Here is a 20,782-nt window from a genome sequence, read left to right on the forward strand (position 1 = left end):
TACCGGTATATGAAGGTAAAAACCGGTAGCGAACCGTACCAGGAAAGCCAAAAGTCGTACCGAATTTGTACTTAAGATATTTCGATTCGGGAAATTCGGTACCGGTACCCAGTATCATTTGCTCATATCTAACAACAGGTTTCATACAAACAACATGATTATCATACAACTTTTTTGGTTGATTTTCTTTTGCTTATCTTTTAATATTTTTTATATATTTTCTTTTTATTCTTGTCAGCGGTTTAGTGTACAACGCGCTCATAGTAATTTTAAAAACACATGTAAACACAGACTAAACAACAAATGACGTGCGGCGATGGTAAAAAACTAGTTTAATTTATTTTAAAATGATTTAGGAATTTTAGTCCGCAGCATTGAGAAGTTTATTTCCGGAAAGATAACACCTTTTTTGCCCGTTGTACATTCTTTTTAGTAAATAAATAAATAACTAAACACGTTTTAGTTGTGATCCCAGTAATAATAATATATATTAGCAATCTATACTATATAATAAAAGAAACCTGTTTTGTGACACTTGTTATTCTCTCATTTAATTGATTAAAATTATTAATAATACTAACAATAATAATATTTAATCTAAATTAATACAAATTCTTATTATTAATAATATTTAATCAAATCTAAAATCTAATCTAATACAAATTTTTATTATCAATAATATTTAATCAAATCTAATAAAAACGATGTTACCGTACGTAGAAAATAGAGAATACATTATTTTATATAAAATAATATAATAATTAAAATTGAGAATGTTGCATGAAACGAATTGTTGGAAACAGGAAAAAGGAATATATATATATATATATATATATATATATATATATATATATATATATATATAGAGTAAGGTTAACATACAAAAAGCCTTATCATACATCACGTAGGAGACAATGGTAACCGTTGGATCATGGGTATAATCACGCATGGGACCACATAATCACGCATGGGACCACATAATCATGCATGGGACCACATAATCACGCATGGGACTATAATCACGCACGTTCTATGATAATAACGCACGTTATATTTTTTGTCATGTATGTTAATGTAGGTTAAGCCTTGAAGTACATTATACTTTCTCTCTCTCTCTCTCTCTCTATATATATATATATATATATATATATATATATATATATATATATATACTGGTCGTTTACCCGCGCGATGCGGCGGGAAACATATCGCTTAGGTTGGTGAGTTTAGGGTTATGCATATTGTATATAGTTTAGATTAAATGGTCATTCTAGTGATTTAATGTAAACCACCTTACAAGTTGTTATATGGTTATTGATTTTATTCTTTCTAGGTGATTCCTCCAGAGAACATTGTTGCAGCGTTTCATGGCCATCACAAAACAGTCTTTGCAATATCAAAAAGTCTTTCTGAAGCTCAAATTTTCTTCGAGGTAAACCTTAAGACCAAAAGATTGCAATCATATAATATAGATATTATGAGTTTGACTTAGTGAGTTTCATTATTAGCCTTTTGTTGTAGGCATTGGAGAAAGGTTTGGGAGGAGTAGTTTTGAAGCTACGGCGATTCTAGGGACATCACTCAAAGTTGGTGATCAAGTATTGCTGAAATTATAGGGTGGTGCCAGACATACCGGTATAGAGATTCAGGAGTTCATCGAGAAATGAATTGCTTGACTTGTATTTTGTATTCTTGATTTATAATTCCTTGGTTATTTGTGACAGATAATTTTGTTGCAAAACAGTGACGGGTCAAAACAGGTCAGATAAAAAACCATAAAATAATCTTGTGTAATTATTTTTGTTTTTGGATAAAACAAAAATTTCTTTTCATTCGACTCATCACAAACTCAGAATGGTTAAATTAACATAAAACAGTAAAAAAGAAATGCACCCATAAACACTTTAAACATTAAAGATGCAAACAAAACAATGGTTTCAGCAATACCATAAAACAAAACATCACCAATTCATCAATCAGCAAATTCACATGTTTCCAGAATCATGACATCACTGAAAGCTATTGGACCGGTTTTGGAGACCGGTAAGGTTGATTCAGGTGATACGGCGAGTTTAAAATCGATAAACTCCTCATCGGCTGCCCCTTCAACCCATTTCTACTACTTGAATTACTTCCAGTACGTTCCGACTGGATGGCCTGAAAATATGGGGAAGCACACGCCATGTCCTTTAGGGTTGGGAGGGGCTTCAGTGCTTCGTGAACCTCACTCATTAGCGGTCTAGCCTTTAGGTCACGGCTAAGACAAAGGGTAGCCAGCTGAGCTGCCTTATGTGCACCTCTTTTTGAGAAACGACCTTCCAAACGAGGGTCTATCAATTTGTAGAACCTTCTTCGCTCCCCGAGATATGGTCGTGCCCATTCCACAAGGTTATGCTCGCCATTTGGCCGGTTTTTGTCCATTGATCTCCTCCCGGTTATCATCTTGAGTAACACAACGCCGAAACTGTAGACATCACTCTTTGATGTCAAATGACCTAGGTTCCATCACATCATATTAGATACGTAAACAACTAAAATGACAATTTAACCCTCGACTTTTAGTGGTTATTAACATATCGGTCATCACATACTCGGGAGCTGCATAACCGTATGTACCCATCACTCGAGTAGACACATGAGTTTTATCGCCTTCCGGGCCGTCTTTTGTAAGTCCAAAATCAGAAAGCTTTGCATTATAGTCCTGAAAATAACCAATTACACTAATAAGACAATTACATAATCTGATATTACGGATAACAAGATAAAAGTGTTTAAAGAGCCACAAACCGCATCGAGTAAAATATTTGACGTTTTAAAATCTCGATATATGACGGGTCTTTCGGCTCGAGGAATAACCGGTTACTGGCAGCACTTCATTAGCCATTTCAACCACAATAGCATTTGCATCGGCAAACGGTAACAACCCCGCTAACGAACCTCTCGCCACGATCCTAAACCGCCCTGAGTTGTACAGTACAATCAGATCAACACTGTCTGCTTCCTCAAATTTGGCGGATATCCGGTCCCTGCACCAGCCCCTATTATCGGTTTCCCTTGCCTTATTCGGTCCCTCAACATCTCTAGCACGCCCTAAGTTCGTTGTAATATTTCTATTGTTTATAACAGAACAATCAGTCAACAATATTAGTAACTGTGTGCGTTTACTATAACATATATGCATCATCAAATATTAACACTAACATGGTTTTGCATCAGGGAAGTTTCTTAAGTTACAAGGAATTGTTCTGTAAGTCTTGGAGGGTGTACTTGATGAGTCTTTTTAGTTCTTCGATAAGAGTACCAGTAGCATTTGTATTGTAAAATGGCTTTCCAGGTGCATCTAGAGCAGAAATGCCGATTTCTGGTAGGCAAACGCGTATCTTTGATGATGATTTGTTTAATTTTTTAGCTATAAAAGCAGCAAATTTCTTGTGATGGTCGGTATGTTAATTATATATAAAACGGGAGCTGCATAACTGTATGTACCCATCACTCGAGTAGACACCGTTTTATAACGGAGAATCCTAATACCGAGTGATGGGTACATACGGTATTGACATACCGGTCATCACATACCCGACACAAACCAGCCCGGAAAAACACCGTTTTATATATAATTAAGAAATATGAAAAAAACGGAGAATCCTAACCTTTCTTAAATCATTATCAAGTCATATTTTCCAACCAAAACATAAATTTCAAATATATCTATTCAACAAACATATAATTTCATATTTACCCATATCATTAAACTGCAATTTATAATATGACAAATTGACACTTATACCCTTCTTTTTGTATTTACATTTCAACCTCCCATATCCTAATGCAAGCTGTTATAAATGCCATAAGTATGAAAATGGATATATTCCATATCATAATTTTTTGTTAAATACGTATAATAGAGTAAAATGCCATTTTCGTCCCTGAGGTTTGACCAATTTTGCGACTTTCATCCAAAGGTTTGTTTTTCCGCATCTAGGTCCAAAAGGTTTGAAATCTTGCCATTTTCATCCGGCTCGTTAATTTCATCCATTTTTCTCAGTTAAGTCAGTGGTATTTTCGTCTTTTTTGTTAACTTAAAGGGCAATTCGGTCTTTTTCACTTCATGTATAAGCATTTAGTATAATATACAAGTATTCAAAAGACCGAATTGCCCTTTAAGTTAACAGAAAGGATGAAAATACCCCTGACTTAACCGAGAAAAATAGATGGATTTAAGGAGCTGGATGAAAATGAGAAGATTTCAAACCTTTTGGATCCAGATGCGGAAAAAAACAAACCTTTGGACGAAAGTCGCAAAACTGGCCAACCCTCAAATGTGCGAGTCGAATCAATTAGGCCAACTCAAAACAACTTTGTGTCATTTTTTGTAGATAATCATAGCATGAAATACGATTACAAAACCTATACCACTGTCTCCTAGCAAAAACTATCATTCAATGAAAAAAAACACGATTTGCTGATTTTAACTCGAAGAATGTTGATTTTACCCTTAATGTGTTTAACGTGCCAATTGAATTGGACAACTTGTAAGATTTCATGATTAAGGTTGTAAAGGGTATGGACGGAGACAGTATAATATGCAAATTTGGATGTTTAAATGGTCACAACTGTAAATCTCAAAACTATTTTAGTTTAAAAAAACAGCAAGATTTCAAACTTTGGCCCTCAGGGATGAAAACGGCAAGATTTCAAACTTTTTGGACAGAAGTCGCAAAAGTGGACAAATCTCAGGGACGAAAATGGCATTTGGCTCTTTTTATCTAATTAGTTTTTTTTACCTGTATGCTTACCTTCACAAAATAACGACCAGCCAACATGAAGGCCATCACGGTTACAGAAGCCAAAGTCGTTGCTTTCTTCAAGTCGGTCAACAAAGCACCAATAGCTAGCCCAGGTCCCTGCCATTTTTGTTTTTCAGTTAAAAACCCAACTTATTATATCAAACTCGCAGTTAGGACAAACGACATACCTGAGCTGCAACTATACATAGGAAGACAATAGTTAAGAAAAACGAATCGGCGGTTAATCTCAAGCCTGCCATGAAATAAACAACAAGGAGAAAAAGCATTGGGAGAAACAGATCAAGTGGAAGGTCAGTTGTTGTTCTCGCCATAAAATATGCACTTAATCTATACATATATGCTGCTCTTTCCTTGTTTAACATTGCGCGTTCTTGTAGGAATGTAAAAATCGCTGTGAAAACCGGAAAAATGCCTAAAATACCGCAATGAAGACCAACAACCCTGCCTGCAAATGAGATTGTAGACTTAAGATTATCTTTGATTCCATATATTGATATTTTTTATTTTTTTTTATTTTTTTATAATATTTCTTACATGATTATCGAGGTCTTTAGGACTGTGAACTTCTGACTGCCACCATAAAAGTCCAGCTAAAACTCTCCGGATTCATGGAAATTAATGGAGAACATCCTATTGATGAAAAGTATACCATGGCTTCGGATGCTTTCCCGAAATAAGCAAGCTCCATTTGCCAAGTAGGATTAGATTATCAAATTTGTGGAAAAGTCGGCTCGATGGCTGGTGAATTGTGGTGATCACGGTCTTCTCTGTCTGTAATCAATATATAAAAACAGATGTCATGTCGTTATGTATTCAGATTATGTTTTACGTGTTTTGAGTCGTCTGCTAAAGGTGACAATTTCGACCCGTATAGTTATAAATGTGTTGATTTGTGTTATGTTTCATCCCAAACGGGTCAAATAGGAAAAAAAATTTTTAAAAAACTATCAGCTTTGTCTTGAAAAAGGTAATTTTTTTAACTTTTTTTAATGGATAAAAAAGTGTTTGGGGTCACTCAACCGTGCTGACTTGTTTTAACTTGCACAAGCGTACCTCAGGCTATGTCTTGCAATAGTTCAATGAACTTCAAAGCAGTTGTAGAGTCCAAGCCGGATGTCGGTTCATCAAGGAACAAGAGGGAAGGATTGATTATTATTTCGAGTCCAATACAAACTCGTTCTCTCCCAGCCTGAAACGCCCCGAACAAAAGTGCCTCCTATCATTGTATCTTGACATCTGTTTAAGGTGTTTAAATGGATGCAAATTTCAGTTTAAAAAAACCAGTTTAAACATAATAACCAAACTATCAAACCGCTATCACCAGCCGATACCAAGCTATCTATTTTAGTTTAGTTTGTCTTTACTAAAAACCCAGTTAGAAGTTCAATCCACATTTTTTTGCACAAGCCAGACCAGACAATAATAACCTTCCTAAAATAAATCTTATTCTAAAGCCACCCAGGTCCCAAATTCATAAAAAGGGTAAAAGGCCAGAAGCAAAACCTAAAATTCCAAAATGAAACTAAAGAGAGCTTCCAAATTAATAAATAGCAATGCATACATCCTAGAGGCAGTCTAATCCATTACATTCATACGTTTTGATGTTATAAATATCAACTTCTAGGGTTATTCCTAGCATTTATGTTTAGATATAATAAACAATATGTGGGAAAGGAAATATGAATGCTTAACTCTGCATACCGAGCAACCTAGGGCTTCATGTCTCTCTGGGGGTCTTCACTTGTAACAGCTAATGCAACCTGCAACTTAACACAATCAGAACCACACAATAAAAATACGAAAAAAGGGATTACTGATGTGTTCAGAGTTAACTAAAACTTTAGACTTACGAATTACCGGCAACCCATAACATGATGCTGAATTTCCTCATCAGACTACCAAAACTGTTAAATATTCATAAAATTAGAGCAAATTATTGTACCAGATCTGATAAAATAGTGGGAAAATCGAAAACAAAAATAGTTCAATCGAAAGAAGAACTCACCTGAACCCTAAAATCGTCGATTTTGTGTGATCGTCGTTTACAAGGGGCTTCATAGGGGACCCAATACCATTCAGATTAGATGTCAAAGTCTTCAGTTTGTCGGAACCATACCTTGCTCATACGTCACTGATTGGCAGATCCAAACCCTTCACCACCTTCAAACTCAGTCGTTTGGGTGTCGTATAGACAGAGATTCGTTGTGTCATTGAGAAAGCCAGATGTTGCATCGCCAAGAGAAACCCTAGATCTCCTTTTGAATCGCCTGGAGGGAAAGCAGCTCCATGGGGGCGGATAAAATGCGATGAGAATGAGAAACCCTAAAATTGATTTGTGTACCCCGTGTGTTTTGTGAGTGAAGGGTATAATTGAGATTGTAAATTATATTATGCTTTATATTGTTGTACAGCATGCTTTAGGGGTGTTTTAAGGAAATTCATATGACCTTAAGAAGTCCTTTGGATATGCTTATTAATATATATATATATATATATATATATATATATAGGGGAAGGTTCAAATGAAAACCACTAGTTATTGTGAAAATTAGAAAACTAACTAAAACCCACTAAAAAGGAGGGAGGGAAGACTTTTAATGAAGGAGGGGTAAAATTGGAACAAAAAATATATAACTTTTCAAACATTTCCCATTTCTCCATATGTTATCATTTTAAAACAAAAATGGCACCATAAGATCACAAATTTTCTTATCTTTCATTCAAGTATATTCGAGCATATTTTTTATGACATAAAAAAAGATTTATGGTGTCGTCTTGTTTTTAATACTATTATTATAGTAGTGCACATGTGCAATATAACATGTACTACAATGTGCATTACATGCTTAAAATTAGTTTTTTGATTCTAGTTTAGCTTTTAGGGTTAGTTTTTTTGGAGGTTTAGGATTAGGATTAGGTTTTTGGGTGTGGGGGGGAGGGGGGTTTAGGTTTTTGGGGGGTGGGGGTGGGGGGGGGGTTTAGGTTTTTTTCGGGTTTATGTTTAGGGTTTAGTTTTAGGTTTTCGGGAGGGTGGGGGTGGGGGGGTTTAGGTTTTTTTTTTTGGGGGGGGGGGGGGGGGTTAGGCTTTTGGTGGGAGGGTGAATTTAGGTTTTTTTTTTTTGGGGGTGGGGGGGGGGTGGGGGGTTTAGGTTTTTGGGGGGTGTCGGTGGGGGTGGGTTAAGTGGTTTAGGCTTTCCGTATTAGTGCACATGTGCAGTACAACCAAATTTTTTTTTTTTTTTTTTGAAATTTTTTTTCCATATATAAAAAGTAGCGATTTTTCTAAAAAAAATTGTAAAAAAAAAAAAAAAAAAATTTGTATGTTTTTTAGGTTTTTTTAGGCTTTTTTAGTTAGTTTTCGAGTTTTCACAATAAAAGTGGTTTTCATTTGAACCATCCCCTATATATATATATATATATATATATATAGGGTAAAGATCCTGTAAAAAGTGCTCAAAGTGTAAGAAGTGTGAGAAGGGTATTATAACACTATATATAATACTATATAACACCATATAAACACCGTATAACAATATGTAACACCATATAATACCATATAACACTATGTAACACTATATATCATTATATAACAAATATAACACTATACATCTATCATAGACATGCTATCAGACAACCTATAGTGTTATATTTATTATATAATGATATATAGTGTTACATAGTGTTATATGGTATTATATGGTGTTACATATTGTTATACGATGTTTATATGGTGTTATATAGTATTATATATAGTGTTATAATACACTTCTCACACTTTTTACACTTTGAGCACTTTTTACCGGATCCTCTACCTATATATATATATATATATATAGGGGGCTGCTAGAATGAGAACCACCCCGAGTTGTAAGAACCGCGAGAACTACACCTCACGGAGCGCCGTTCGCCATGATTTTTTTTCACAAGTAGATGTGTGTATTATAAACACAGCCGTAAAAAATCATGGCGAACGGCGCTCCGTGGGGTGTAGTTTTTTACACCACAAGTTTGGTGTTTTTTAATTTTTTTTCTTTTTTTTTCACCAAACTTGTGGTGTAAAAAACTACACCCCACGGAGCGCCGTTCGCCATGATTTTTTACGGCTGTGTTTATAATATACACATCTACTTGTAAAAAAAAATCATGGCGAACGGCGCTCCGTGGGGTGTAGTTCTCACGGTTCTTACAACTCGAGGTGGTTCTCATTCTAGCGGCTCCCTATATATATATATTAGGTTATAACCCCATGTATTACATGGGTTGAATAAATAAATTTTATATACCAAATAATAAAACATTATCTTTTTAAAAGCCTCCTTTATTTCATACGAATTCCAAAGTTGATATTAACTTCAAATAATTAAAAATAATCTGCCTAACGTCACAAATGTTTCTGTTAAATTCGATTAATTAATTTGTTCAACCATCACTATTATCTTTACCATTCAGTACAGTTAACCGATTTATCATAATACAACCTCCCACCTATTCAATCATATGATTTTTCAATCTTATATTAAATAAATAAATAAATAAAGATTAATATTTAATCTTATCCTACTTTAAATATAAAAAAAATCTGATTAATACTCAATCTTATCCTACTTTAATATAAAAAAATCTGTTAGTTTTTTAAATATTTTTTTATTATTATTTGGTATATAAAATCATATTTATTCAACCCATGTAACACACGGGGGTTTTTAAAAATATAACTTTTTTTGTTATTTGGTAAACAATGTTACATTTATTCAACCCGTGTAATACAATGGTTTTAAAGATATAATTTTTTTATTATCTGCTATATAATATTACATTTATTCAACCCGTACAATACATATAGTTCTTATAGATATAACTTATTTTATTATTTAATATATAAAATTACATTTCTTCAACCCGTGCAATAAAGTAGGCTTTTAAAAAGATAATGTTTTATTATTTGGTATATAAAATTTATTTATTCAACCTGTGTAATACACGGGGTTATAACCTAGTATAAATATTAAAACAAAACGCTTGTAGGAAGTTAGTACTTTATGCATTTGATCTGTTGCCCTTTTAGGCTATTAGGTCAGGGTCAGATATACTACGAAGTTTCTATTAATAGGAAGGTTAACAAGCAATCTGATACGTCTAAATTTTTAGTCAACGGTCAAGATTAAAATTAACATAATAATTGTCATTGAAACACGGTGTCCGGGCTTTCAGGGACATTATCGTTAAAATACCACTAAACCGATCTTGCATATACCCTGAATCCCATCATAAAAAGTTCATTACGTTTTACATTTCAATTGAAGAACGCACACATTCAATTAGAGAAATTCGAACTCCAGCGAAGTTCATGGCGTCATCGAAAGATAGTTTGAAGGTTTTACCTTCGAGTTTCTGAGATGAAATCCAAAAAGCAAAACTCTAATTCATCAAAAAAATACATACATACATATATATATCAAAAAACGACATCAAACTTTTATTTTTTTTATTTGTGAAGTCATAGTTGTCAAGGCTAACTTCGGCGAACACTTTAGCCAGATGAAAAGTTTGACCATAAAGCGCTTTTTAGTTTTTTTTTTTTTAAAGTTTTTTAATTTTTAGTTTAGTTAGTTACATAGTTAGTCCTTGTGGTTTGCACAAAGTAACATACTTAGGTACTAATAGTTTAAAATCACATTTTAGAGTATTAACTTTTCATTTTGTAACGTTTGGAGGTATTAACGTTATTTGTAGGTTTAAAATCACATTCTATTAGTACCTAAGTATGTTATTTTGTGCAAACTATAGGAACTAACTATGTTAATACCCTAAAAGTTAATACCTCCAAACGTTACAAAATGAAAAGTTATTACCCTAGAAGGTGATTTTAAACTATTAGTACCTAAGTATGTTATTTTATGAAAACCACAGGGACTAACTATGTAATTAACTCTTTATTTTATTTTTAGTTTTTTTTAGTCTATTATGATTGAAATTCGTCTTGACAAAAACCCATCCTGACCTTTTTCTTAAATTTTTTTATGTTCTTGATTTTTTTCTTATTTTTTTAATTTTTTAACTTATTATTTTTTTTAACTTTTTTTCTATTTATTTATTTGATTTTTTATTTTTTTATTTTTTATTTAATTATTTAACATTTTTTTTACTATTATGTGCTTTTTAAATTTTTTTATTTTATTTTTGTTTTATATTCATTTTTGGATTTTTTTTTTTGTTTTAATTTTAGTTTTTGTTTTAATCTTTTTAGCCTATTATGACTTTAATCCATCTGACCCAAACTCATCCTAACCTTTTTTCTTAAGAAACTAAGGGGTTGTTTGTTTATCTCTTAATGAGGCTTTTAATGGTTCAGATCTCTTACTCTCTTACTGGTTTAACACTTAATGGTTCAGACTGTTTGTTTCACGAGCAGATGTCTGAATGGTTCAGACATTTGCCTCTGAATGATTAAGATTTATACAAAGTCTAAAGAGTTAAGACCTATAATCTGAATTGATCGGACATTTGACTCTGAACGGTTAAGCATTATATAGGCTCTTAATGGTTTAGACCTTTTACTGGTTCAGCACTTAATGGTTCAAACCTTTTACTGATTCAACATTTAACCAATCAGATGTTGCTAAACAACCTCTAATCCTAACCTAAACTTATTATTTCTAACCCAAATCCATCTTATCATCCACACATACTGAAGGGATATGGTCCCAGATCTCGCGTCAGCATCAACCGCGAGTGACCATTACCCTTATCAAAACCCCCACTAGCTAACAACCCACTTGTGCCCATGCGGGAACGCATCGACACAAGGGTTGAACCCAATCTATCTAGTAACAAAGGAGGACTTACATGGAACAGGAGAACGGTAGAGTGATGCGACATAGCATCACATCTGGTGTACGAAAACGGAAGTATTCACAGCAACGCGGCATCGCACCGCGTCCAGTGAACACTTCTATCAATACAGGAAAGCCTTACCTTAGGCATAGAAGAAGATGAACGTAGTGGTACGGCTGACACCGCACCATACGGACATTTTCGTCACGACAAGGGATGCAGGCAAGACGACGATGCGGCTAGCACCGCATCTCGCGTATTCCTTGATCACAAGTAGGAGACGCGGTAACTTCAGATGTTACCGCACGTAGCGATGCGGCTTGCACCGCATCCTATGTACTCAAGCAAGTGGTACTGACACCACAGTGCAAGTGGCACCAATGACAGTTACCTGTCAGAGCTACGTAAGCAATGGACTGACGTGGCGTAACCTCCATAACCGACGAGCCTGACACACCTGAAAAGGGGCAGCACGTCGTCAGTCCATCCATCATCATCCTCCTCCACTCCTCGGCTATAAATACCAACCCCAAACCAGGTTTGAGGTATCTTCTCACAACTCTCTCACTACTACTACTATCTTACTTTGCTTCCCAAGCAAACTACTGATTCTCACGCCGGAGAGTGGTAACAAGGAGCACCCCCCACCCCATCCTCCTTGTTACGAGTCACGGCTTGTTTCCTTGTGCAGGAGATCAACCACCGGTGATCCAGCCAGCGATCCTCGAGAGGAAGGGATTAACCCTTCTTGACGAGACCAGTGAGTTAACCATGCCCGGTTAACCATTGTTTCATCATTGGCGCCCACCGCTACTCTTAGCATTTTCTAATCCATCCCTTTTTTCCTCTCTCACGATCATGACTGATCACCAAAACAATACTGCGGATAACCAAAATCCTCCAATCCCAAACCCGGTAGGGGTCAATGCCTCGACCTCCCAACCCGGACACATTGGCACGTCCACACAAAGGAGCCCCTCCTTTATGTTCGGACATGACTTATCACAGTTCCCATCTGTGATCCCACCAGGCACGACAATTCATGCCTGGTACGAGCAGCAGGCAGCTACGCTGACTGCAGCATACAACCGCGCTTGTACTGAAGCGAATATACGGGCTGGGCTTCCCCCAGCACCGCACACCCCTGTTGAGCGTATTTTACAATACGACGGCAGGATCCATTCACGCCCGGCTTCAAGAAGCCGGCGTGAAGAAAGGGGATCGTCTTACTGTTCGGTCCACACCCTCAACGAGGATGATTCCTCATACGGGTCCCACACCAGAGGACCGGTACACACCCGCCTTGGCCCCCATGGCGAGGACAGGAGGCGATCAACCTCCAGACGCGGCCCCGGCATTCAGAGCCGATTGGGCCCACAACCATACACCGAAGGGTACGGTCATACCGACCATGACAACCATAGCTACCGCGGTGATTCGCATGACACCAGTAGCAGACCGGGAGGACGCAACTATGTTCCTCCCAGTCACCCCCGCAACACATACCTTAGGGCGGCAAAGCGCCCTACAAACGAACCATACAGGCCAAAGGCAGCGGCCGAAAATTCCAAGTTCGGCACGCGGATTGCCAACGCCCATGTCACCACGACAAAGTTCCCATTCAACGTTGGGAAATACAATGGTTCGACCGACCCGGACGACCACATGAACGTCTTCATGGGCGCGGGCATCAACGGCCAGTGGGATGAACCCACTTGGTGCAATTTTTTCCCCCAGACCCTTACGGGCCTGGCCAGGGCATGGTTCGATTCTTTGCCAGTGGGATCACTGGATTCATTCGAGGACTTGCGTACCAAGTTCCTCGCACATTTTTGCCAGCAGCGACGCCACGAACGAGATTCGTGTGACGTCATGAACATCTGGCGAAGGAACGACGAATCGCTCGAAGCATTCGTCGTCCGTTATAATAAAGAGTGCCTGGAGATAGGTGACGTGGCAGACCAGATGGCATGAAACCACTTCATCCGGGCCGTCAAAGACAGAGAGATGATCATGACCATCTCTGGCAAGGAGGGCTTGCCCAAAAAATGGGAAGATGTCATGACTGCGGTCAAGAAATACGCCCAGACACAGCGGTCACTCGAACCGCATGTGGCAAAGGCAAAACCCCAAGCCGAAACATCCCAACAAGGGTCCAAGCGTAACAATAAACGCAACCGGGACGTTGGAAATCGCGATATTTCCAAACCATACTTCCCGCAAACCAACACGTTCGACCCAAAGAACTACAACCCCGCCCGAGACAATCGGGCGTCCAAGAAAGAATCTCGGGACCGCAACTGGACCGAGATCACCATGTCGCCAAGTGAGGTCCTCCTTGCGGACCCACAGTTCTTGCGACCGGCCCAACCAATGAAGTCCAAGAAAAATCAGGACCTCACACTCTACTGTGAGTACCACAAGGACTCGGGCCACACCACCAACAGCTGCATCAGTCTCCGACTGGAGATTGAGCGCGCCTTAAAGGAGGGGAAACTGCAACATCTTTTGCCAGGTGGGCAAAAACCCACCAAGCGCATTACCCCTCACGGCGAAGGTACCTCCTCCGGGAAGCGAACCATGCACGTGGCTTCCACCCACATGATCCACGGAGGCAAGGGCAGGCCGCGGAAAGCGGCAAGAAGGCCGGAATGTGACTGGAAGGACGAACAAGTCGTCTTTCCAAAAGTCCGAGGTGGACCGCGCGATAGGCGCGCCGTCGTCATTTCAGGCCAACTGGCACACTACTGCACCGAGCGTCTATTCATCGACCCGGGCAGTACATCTGATATAATCTACGAACAATGCTTCAACCAGTTCGACCAGGAGGACAAAGATCGGTTGCAAGCAGTAGATTACCCGTTAACCGGGTTCGCAGGGGAAACTGTCTTTCCCCTGGGCCAGATTACTTTTCCTGTGCGTCTTTCCAGCGGAAACCGCACAAGGACAGAAGAGGTAAACTTCATGGTTTTACCTCACACCTCCAAATATGACGTACTCCTCGGGAGAGAATCCCAAGGAGATTTCAATATGATTACGTCGGTCCCCCACTCTGCGGTTGGTTTCCCAACCGAATCGTGGGTCGCGATAATCTATGCCCGCAGGGACGTCATGATGTCGGACGAAGTACGTCCGACCAAGGTCGCAAGGCCCACCCCCAATGACCAACCAGAAAAATGGGTTCTCAACGCGAGATACCCATAACAAAAGGTCACATTGGGTCACGCCTTATCCCCGACCACCAAAGCGCAACTGAAGCAGCTCCTCTTCAGGAACCAAGACATCTTCGCGTGGACACCCGCAGACATGACCGGGGTCCCACGTGATATTGCGCAGCATCACTTGAATACCATGCCAGGTATCAAGCCAGTGATCCAAGGCCAACGCCACCTTGGGTCAGCTAAAAATCAGGCGATGCAAGAGCAGATCGAAGAACTGCTCTCCGCAGGCATCCTGCGGGAAGTTAAATACCAGACTTGGTTGTCCAACCCAGTCATGGTAGAAAAACCGTCCGGGGGCTGGCGCATGTGCGTCGATTACAAAGACCTTAACAAAGCCTGCCCCAAGGATTGTTACGCGCTTCTAGAAATCGACGAAAAGGTCGATAATCTCGCACCATTCAGGTGGAAGTGTTTCCTCGATTGCTACAAAGGATACCATCAAGTACAAATGGCAATCGAGGATGAAGACAAAACGGTATTCCGGACTCCCACCGGAAATTACTGCTATACAAAAATGCCGTTTGGGTTGCGCAACGCGGGCTCAACCTACCAAAAGTTGATGAACGACACTTTCCGCGGCCAAATAAGCAAAAGTGTCGAAATCTACATGGATGACCTGGTCGTCATGAGCATGGAAGAAGATACCATGCTCACAGATATCGAAAGAACATTCCAAACTCTGCGAAGCGTTAACATAAAGCTCAATCCAGGGAAATGCTCGTTTGGAATGGAAGAAGGCAAGTTCCTTGGATTCATCGTGACTAAAGATGGATTCAAGGTAAACCCGGAGAAGGTCCAGGCGATCGAGCGCATGCCATCGCCTTCATCGATGAAGGATATGCAACGGCTAGCCGGCAGGCTAGCGGCACTCAACAGATTCTTAGCCAACCACGCAGCTAAGTCTTATCCGTTCATCAAGACACTGCGGAGCTGTTCAAAGAAAGAACAATTCCAGTGGACCGCAGAGGCTGAACAGGCCTTCCGGGAAATGAAGGAGTGTTTGATACAACTCCCAACTTTAACCGCACCACGCAAAGATGAGCCACTCATACTATACCTATCCGCCGCGGACAACGCGGTGGGTGCGGTACTGATTGTGGAGCGGAAGGGGGTTCAAACACCCATCTATTACATCAGCAAGATGCTCAACGACCCAGAGACAAGGTACTCAATAATGGAGAAATTGGTGCTAGCACTAGTGCACGCTTCAAGACGGTTGCGACGCTACTTCGTCAACCACGTCATCACAGTGCTAACCAATTACAGGATCGGCCCGATCCTCTCCAAACCCGACATCTCTGGGCGATTAGCGAAATGGGCCATCGAGCTGGGCGCGCACACGATACATTATAAACCGCGCTCCGCAATTAAAGGCCAGATCTTAGCTGATTTCGCCGCCGAAGTACCGGTGAATCGCATCGAAGAATGCGAAGAAGCACAAACTCCTGCACCACCGCCACCCTCTTCAGAAACATGGGCACTCTTCACAGATGGTGCCTCCAACGATGAAGGAGCGGGTGCAGGTCTGCGACTCGTCAGCCCCGACGGCCAAGAACTCACATATGCAATCCGCCTCGAATTCAAAAGCACAAACAACGAGGCAGAATATGAGGCTCTGTTAGCGGGGCTACGTTTAGCAGTCAAAATCGGCGTGCAACATCTGGAAGCCCACGTCGACTCTTTGTTAGTTGCAGGCCAAGTACGCGGCGACTATGCCGCAAAGGGGGATATCATGATCCTCTACCTCGAGCAAGTACTGCAACTAAAATCCAAATTCGCTTCATTCAATATTCGCCATATTAATCGAAGCGAAAACAAGTCCGCAGATGCACTATCAAAACTTGCATCTACCAGCTTCCAACACTTGGCAAAGGAGATACGCATCGAAATCCTGCAAAATCCTTCGGTACCCCTGCGCCAAGTCAACGTCATTCAATACGGTTCAACATCATGGATGACACCTATTATCGCATATCTACAATCCGGTGTGACTCCCGAAAGCAAATCAGAAGCACGCAAACTACAATACAAAGCGTGCCATTATCAGATGGGAGACGGTATCTTATACCGCAAGTCATACCTCGGGCCACTACTACGATGCGTCAACCCCCAGGATGCCACATACCTCATTCGAGAGATACACGAGGGCATATGTGGCATACACGCTGGACCACGCATGGTAGTGGCCAAAATCATGAATGCCGGGTATTACTGGCCCGGCATGCACCTGGACGCCGTCAAAGAATTGCGCAAGTGCATCGACTGTCAACGTCATGCTCCAAAAACCTTGCGGCCAAAAAACAACTTAGTCCCCGTTACAACCACATGGCCCTTTCAGAAATGGGCAATTGACGTTGTGGGACCTTTCCCTGACGCTCCAGGTGCGGTTAAATTTATCATAGTGGCGGTTGATTACTTCACCAAATGGGTAGAAGCAAAACCACTCGCCTCAACCACTGCTATGATAACAAGGAAATTCATTTGGGAACACATCATCTGCCGTTTCGGATTACCAATGTGCATTGTCACCGATAACGGCACCAACTTCGCTGCCGACGAATTTCAAAAATGGCTAGAGGAACTACACATTGAGCACATATTCTCCTCAGTCGCACACCCGCAAGGGAACGGCCAAGTCGAGAGTATCAATAAAAGCCTAGTCGAAGGGATCAAGGCACGGTTTGGAACGGCCAGGCGTGGCTGGGTCGATGAACTCCCAAGTATCTTATGGGCTCACCGCACAAGCCCAAAAACAAGCAATGGGGAAACACCCTTCAGCCTAGTCTACGGTTCAGAAGCGGTGATCCCCGCAGAAGTCGGTCTCCCCTCTCCTAGAATGTTGGCTATTGAAAAACTAGACAACATCATGGAACGCAGGATCGATTTGGACCTCTTGGAAGAACGGCGCGAAAACGCTGCCATCAACGAGGCCAAATATAAATCCAAACTTGAAAAGTACTACAACGCGCGCGTCCGCGTTTGTACTTTCAACCCAGGAGACTACGTCCTACGCGACAATGAGGCATCTAATGCCGAGCGCCCAGGCAAACTCGCCCCCAAGTGGGAAGGACCCTACCTCATCAAAGAGGTCTTAGGGAAAGGCGCGTACAGATTGCAAACACTAGAAGGCGAACCTATCGCACGCACATGGAATGCACAACAGCTTCGACGCTGTTATATGTAAGCCATGTTCTTACATTTCTCTATGTAACCTATCGGGCCGCAGGCCATTTGCAAATAAATAAATAAGCAATTTTCTACATTATTGTTTGTTATTACTATTACAAATGCGTGTTCCACTTTGCGGTATCCCAAAAACAGATTGGCAAAATCTTCATTCGTGATACCCATACAAAGTGGTAACCACACACAAATATTGTAATAGGCCAGCAAAAGGCAAACAGACTTGCATGTTTTATCCGGCCGGATACACAAGTTTTTGTTAAACACTTAACACAATTCCTGAGCCCAAAAAGGCAAACAATGGAATTGACGCGGACTCATACGACAAAGGTATGGAGTACACTCGACCCCATTCACAAATGGGTAGAGTTCCGGTAATATAAGCTTTTACAAAGCTTAAGCAATTCTAAAACCCTCACACGGTAAATAACAGAATTGATGCATACCCATACAACAAAAGTATGGAGTATACTTGACCCCGTTCATAAATGGGTAAAGGTTACGCATACACACGTTCAGACATGCAAGAATTAAAAACACTTGTACAAACTAAACAAAGAAACTTTATATTCAAAAAATTCAAGTATCCACATGATGCTTACGGAATTTACATAAAGTTCCTATTCTATACAAGAGGAATACAAAAAGGAGGCACACTCGCCAACCTAAACCCTATTTTGTACCGCTGGTACCCGCGTCTCCTCCGGCACCACCAGCGGGTTCTTCCTCTTCCACATCAGGGTAAAGCATCCGCAAGCGGTCAACATAGTCCGCAACCTCCAAACACTCGTCCAGCTCCCCTACACAGGCAAGGGGCGTGTCATAAAAGGAGGCTACGGCCGCTTTCAGACGACCCTCGGTATCCACATCACGGAACCCGGATGCCTGATCAGTATAACCGCCTGCGGATAATACATTGATATGCCCAATGCAGCGGTTATAACCAGCCTTGAAGCCAGCATCGCGCGCGCGCTCCTTAACCAGGTCCAAACCAGATGAGGTCTCAGGAGCATTCATGATAGCCTCGACAATCTGCAATAAAAAGATCATAAGTCTTAAATGCTAATCCAAGCAAATGTAAAGGCAAAGGATACTTACACGCGCGATGCCGTGAGTCCGCAGCCACTCACGGTCAGCTTCCAGCTGGTTAAAAGAGGACACTAAGGCATCCTTGGCCTCAGCAGCAGCTTCAGCCCGCTTCTCCGCAGCAGATACGCGGGCAGTAAGGTCTGTAACCGCGACCTCCCGGGCCTGAACCTCAGCCTGTTACAAAAACAGCAAACAGTTCACTCGACAAATATTTTCAAAACAATAAAGGAAATATACAACAGAGGTAAAGAAACGTACCTGCAGGCTTTCAACAACTTTGCCTAAACGAATGCGCTCCGCATTCGCCTCTTCAAGAGCCTTAGAAGCACGGCTCTCCTTCTCTGCGGCCTCTTCATGGGCCTTTGAGGCACGAACCCCGGCTTCTTTGACCTCTTCAAGGGCCTTCAAGGCGTCGGCCTTCGCCTGCAGCGCTTTCACAGAAACGGCCTCAGCCGCAGCCTTCTCCTGGCTCAAGGTAGCATTCGCTGCCTTGGCATTTGTTAGCTCCTGCCGAGCATGAAACAGAATGTCATTCTGCTTAGCCCACGATGCATTCCACTTCTTGCGCTCATTGGACATTTTTTCATTCCAACTTTTGCGCTCATCAGCAAGAAGTTTAGCAAGGGTACGCACCTGTTTCAGCTGGGCAGCGGCAGCCCATTCAGAAGTCTGTTTTTGCTTTTCAAAAGCAGCCTTGTCTTTCTCGAGCTGCTCCGCACCCACACGAGCAGTCTCGACTAACTTCTCTGCTTCCGCCCGCATACGAGTGGTCTCCTCCTCGCGGCGGCCCAGCACCTTATAATCTTCCAAAATGGCATTAGCCACAATGGAAGTCCCCACCAGCATCGATGAAAGCTGGTTAATACGCAGCTCTCGGGGTGCGGCACGGGCACGCTCGACTTCAAACGGGGTCCCCAGACCACCCAAAATCTCCCTACATGCCGCAGGGTCGTTCGAAATATCATCCCCCTGCATAACAGTCCAGGGGGGACGGTGATACACCATACTGCGACCCGGGGAGTAGGTGCGGTAATAATACTCCAATTCAGACTCCCCAGGCTGAATTGGATGCCCGTCATAACCCGCACCACCAGCAGACGAGCCGCTACCTTTCTCCCCAGCAGGAGACTTCTGCGGCTCAGCATCCTGCTGCCGCACCTCAGCATCAGACTTCTGCTTACCGACATCTGAAAACCTCAAGTTCAATCCGTCACCCTCATCAGGAGAGATCAGATTGTCCGAGGAGTCCACAGTGTCAAAAATCCGGTCAGCAGTCGCCTCCACCGTCTTCTCCAAAGGGGGATCAAGAACTGGCCCAGCAAAAGGGGCCGCAGGCTCCTTAGGCGCGACCTTCTCCTTCAAAACACCCGCACCCGCGGCAGCAGTGTGCGGAGAAGACGCAGGGATGTCGAAAAAAGAATACCCCGCATCTCGGGATTCTGCAATACAAAGAATATTCAATGAGTATTTCCCACCCATTGTACATACAACACAAAGAAAAGGGATATACTTACCAGCAGCAGCCACAGGTTTCTTCTGCACCGGAGCAACTCTCCTGGTCTGCAGTCTCCGCCTCTTCGGTTCACCACCACCAGCAGCTTTCTGCTCTGGCCCCCTTTTCTCTCCAGCAACGGGGGGAACCACAGC

At 41.3% G+C, this 20,782-nt stretch overlaps 1 protein-coding gene, 1 long non-coding RNA gene and 1 pseudogene across 2 annotated transcripts; all 3 read right to left on the reverse strand.

Annotated features, from left to right (window-relative positions):
* Window positions 1-1,877: 1,877 nt before the first annotated feature.
* On the reverse strand, window positions 1,878-5,496 carry LOC110869864 (annotated as a pseudogene).
* LOC110869863 (probable serine/threonine-protein kinase PIX7) lies at window positions 2,020-3,078 on the reverse strand. The gene is made up of 4 exons (XM_022119069.1): window positions 3,033-3,078; window positions 2,864-2,961; window positions 2,617-2,701; window positions 2,020-2,495 (listed from the first exon to the last, which is right to left on the reverse strand). Exons 1-4 carry the CDS (start codon window positions 3,076-3,078, stop codon window positions 2,020-2,022), a joined length of 705 nt encoding a protein of 234 aa, XP_021974761.1.
* Window positions 5,497-6,499: 1,003 nt separating the features above from the next.
* On the reverse strand, window positions 6,500-7,147 carry LOC118481249. The gene is made up of 3 exons (XR_004865036.1): window positions 6,814-7,147; window positions 6,659-6,712; window positions 6,500-6,568 (listed from the first exon to the last, which is right to left on the reverse strand). It is a non-coding gene; the product is annotated as an uncharacterized LOC118481249 (long non-coding RNA).
* Between the last annotated feature and the right edge of the window lie 13,635 nt (window positions 7,148-20,782).

This window comes from Helianthus annuus, chromosome 8 (genome assembly GCF_002127325.2).
Source record: "Helianthus annuus cultivar XRQ/B chromosome 8, HanXRQr2.0-SUNRISE, whole genome shotgun sequence".
Taxonomy (NCBI): Eukaryota; Viridiplantae; Streptophyta; class Magnoliopsida; order Asterales; family Asteraceae; genus Helianthus; species Helianthus annuus.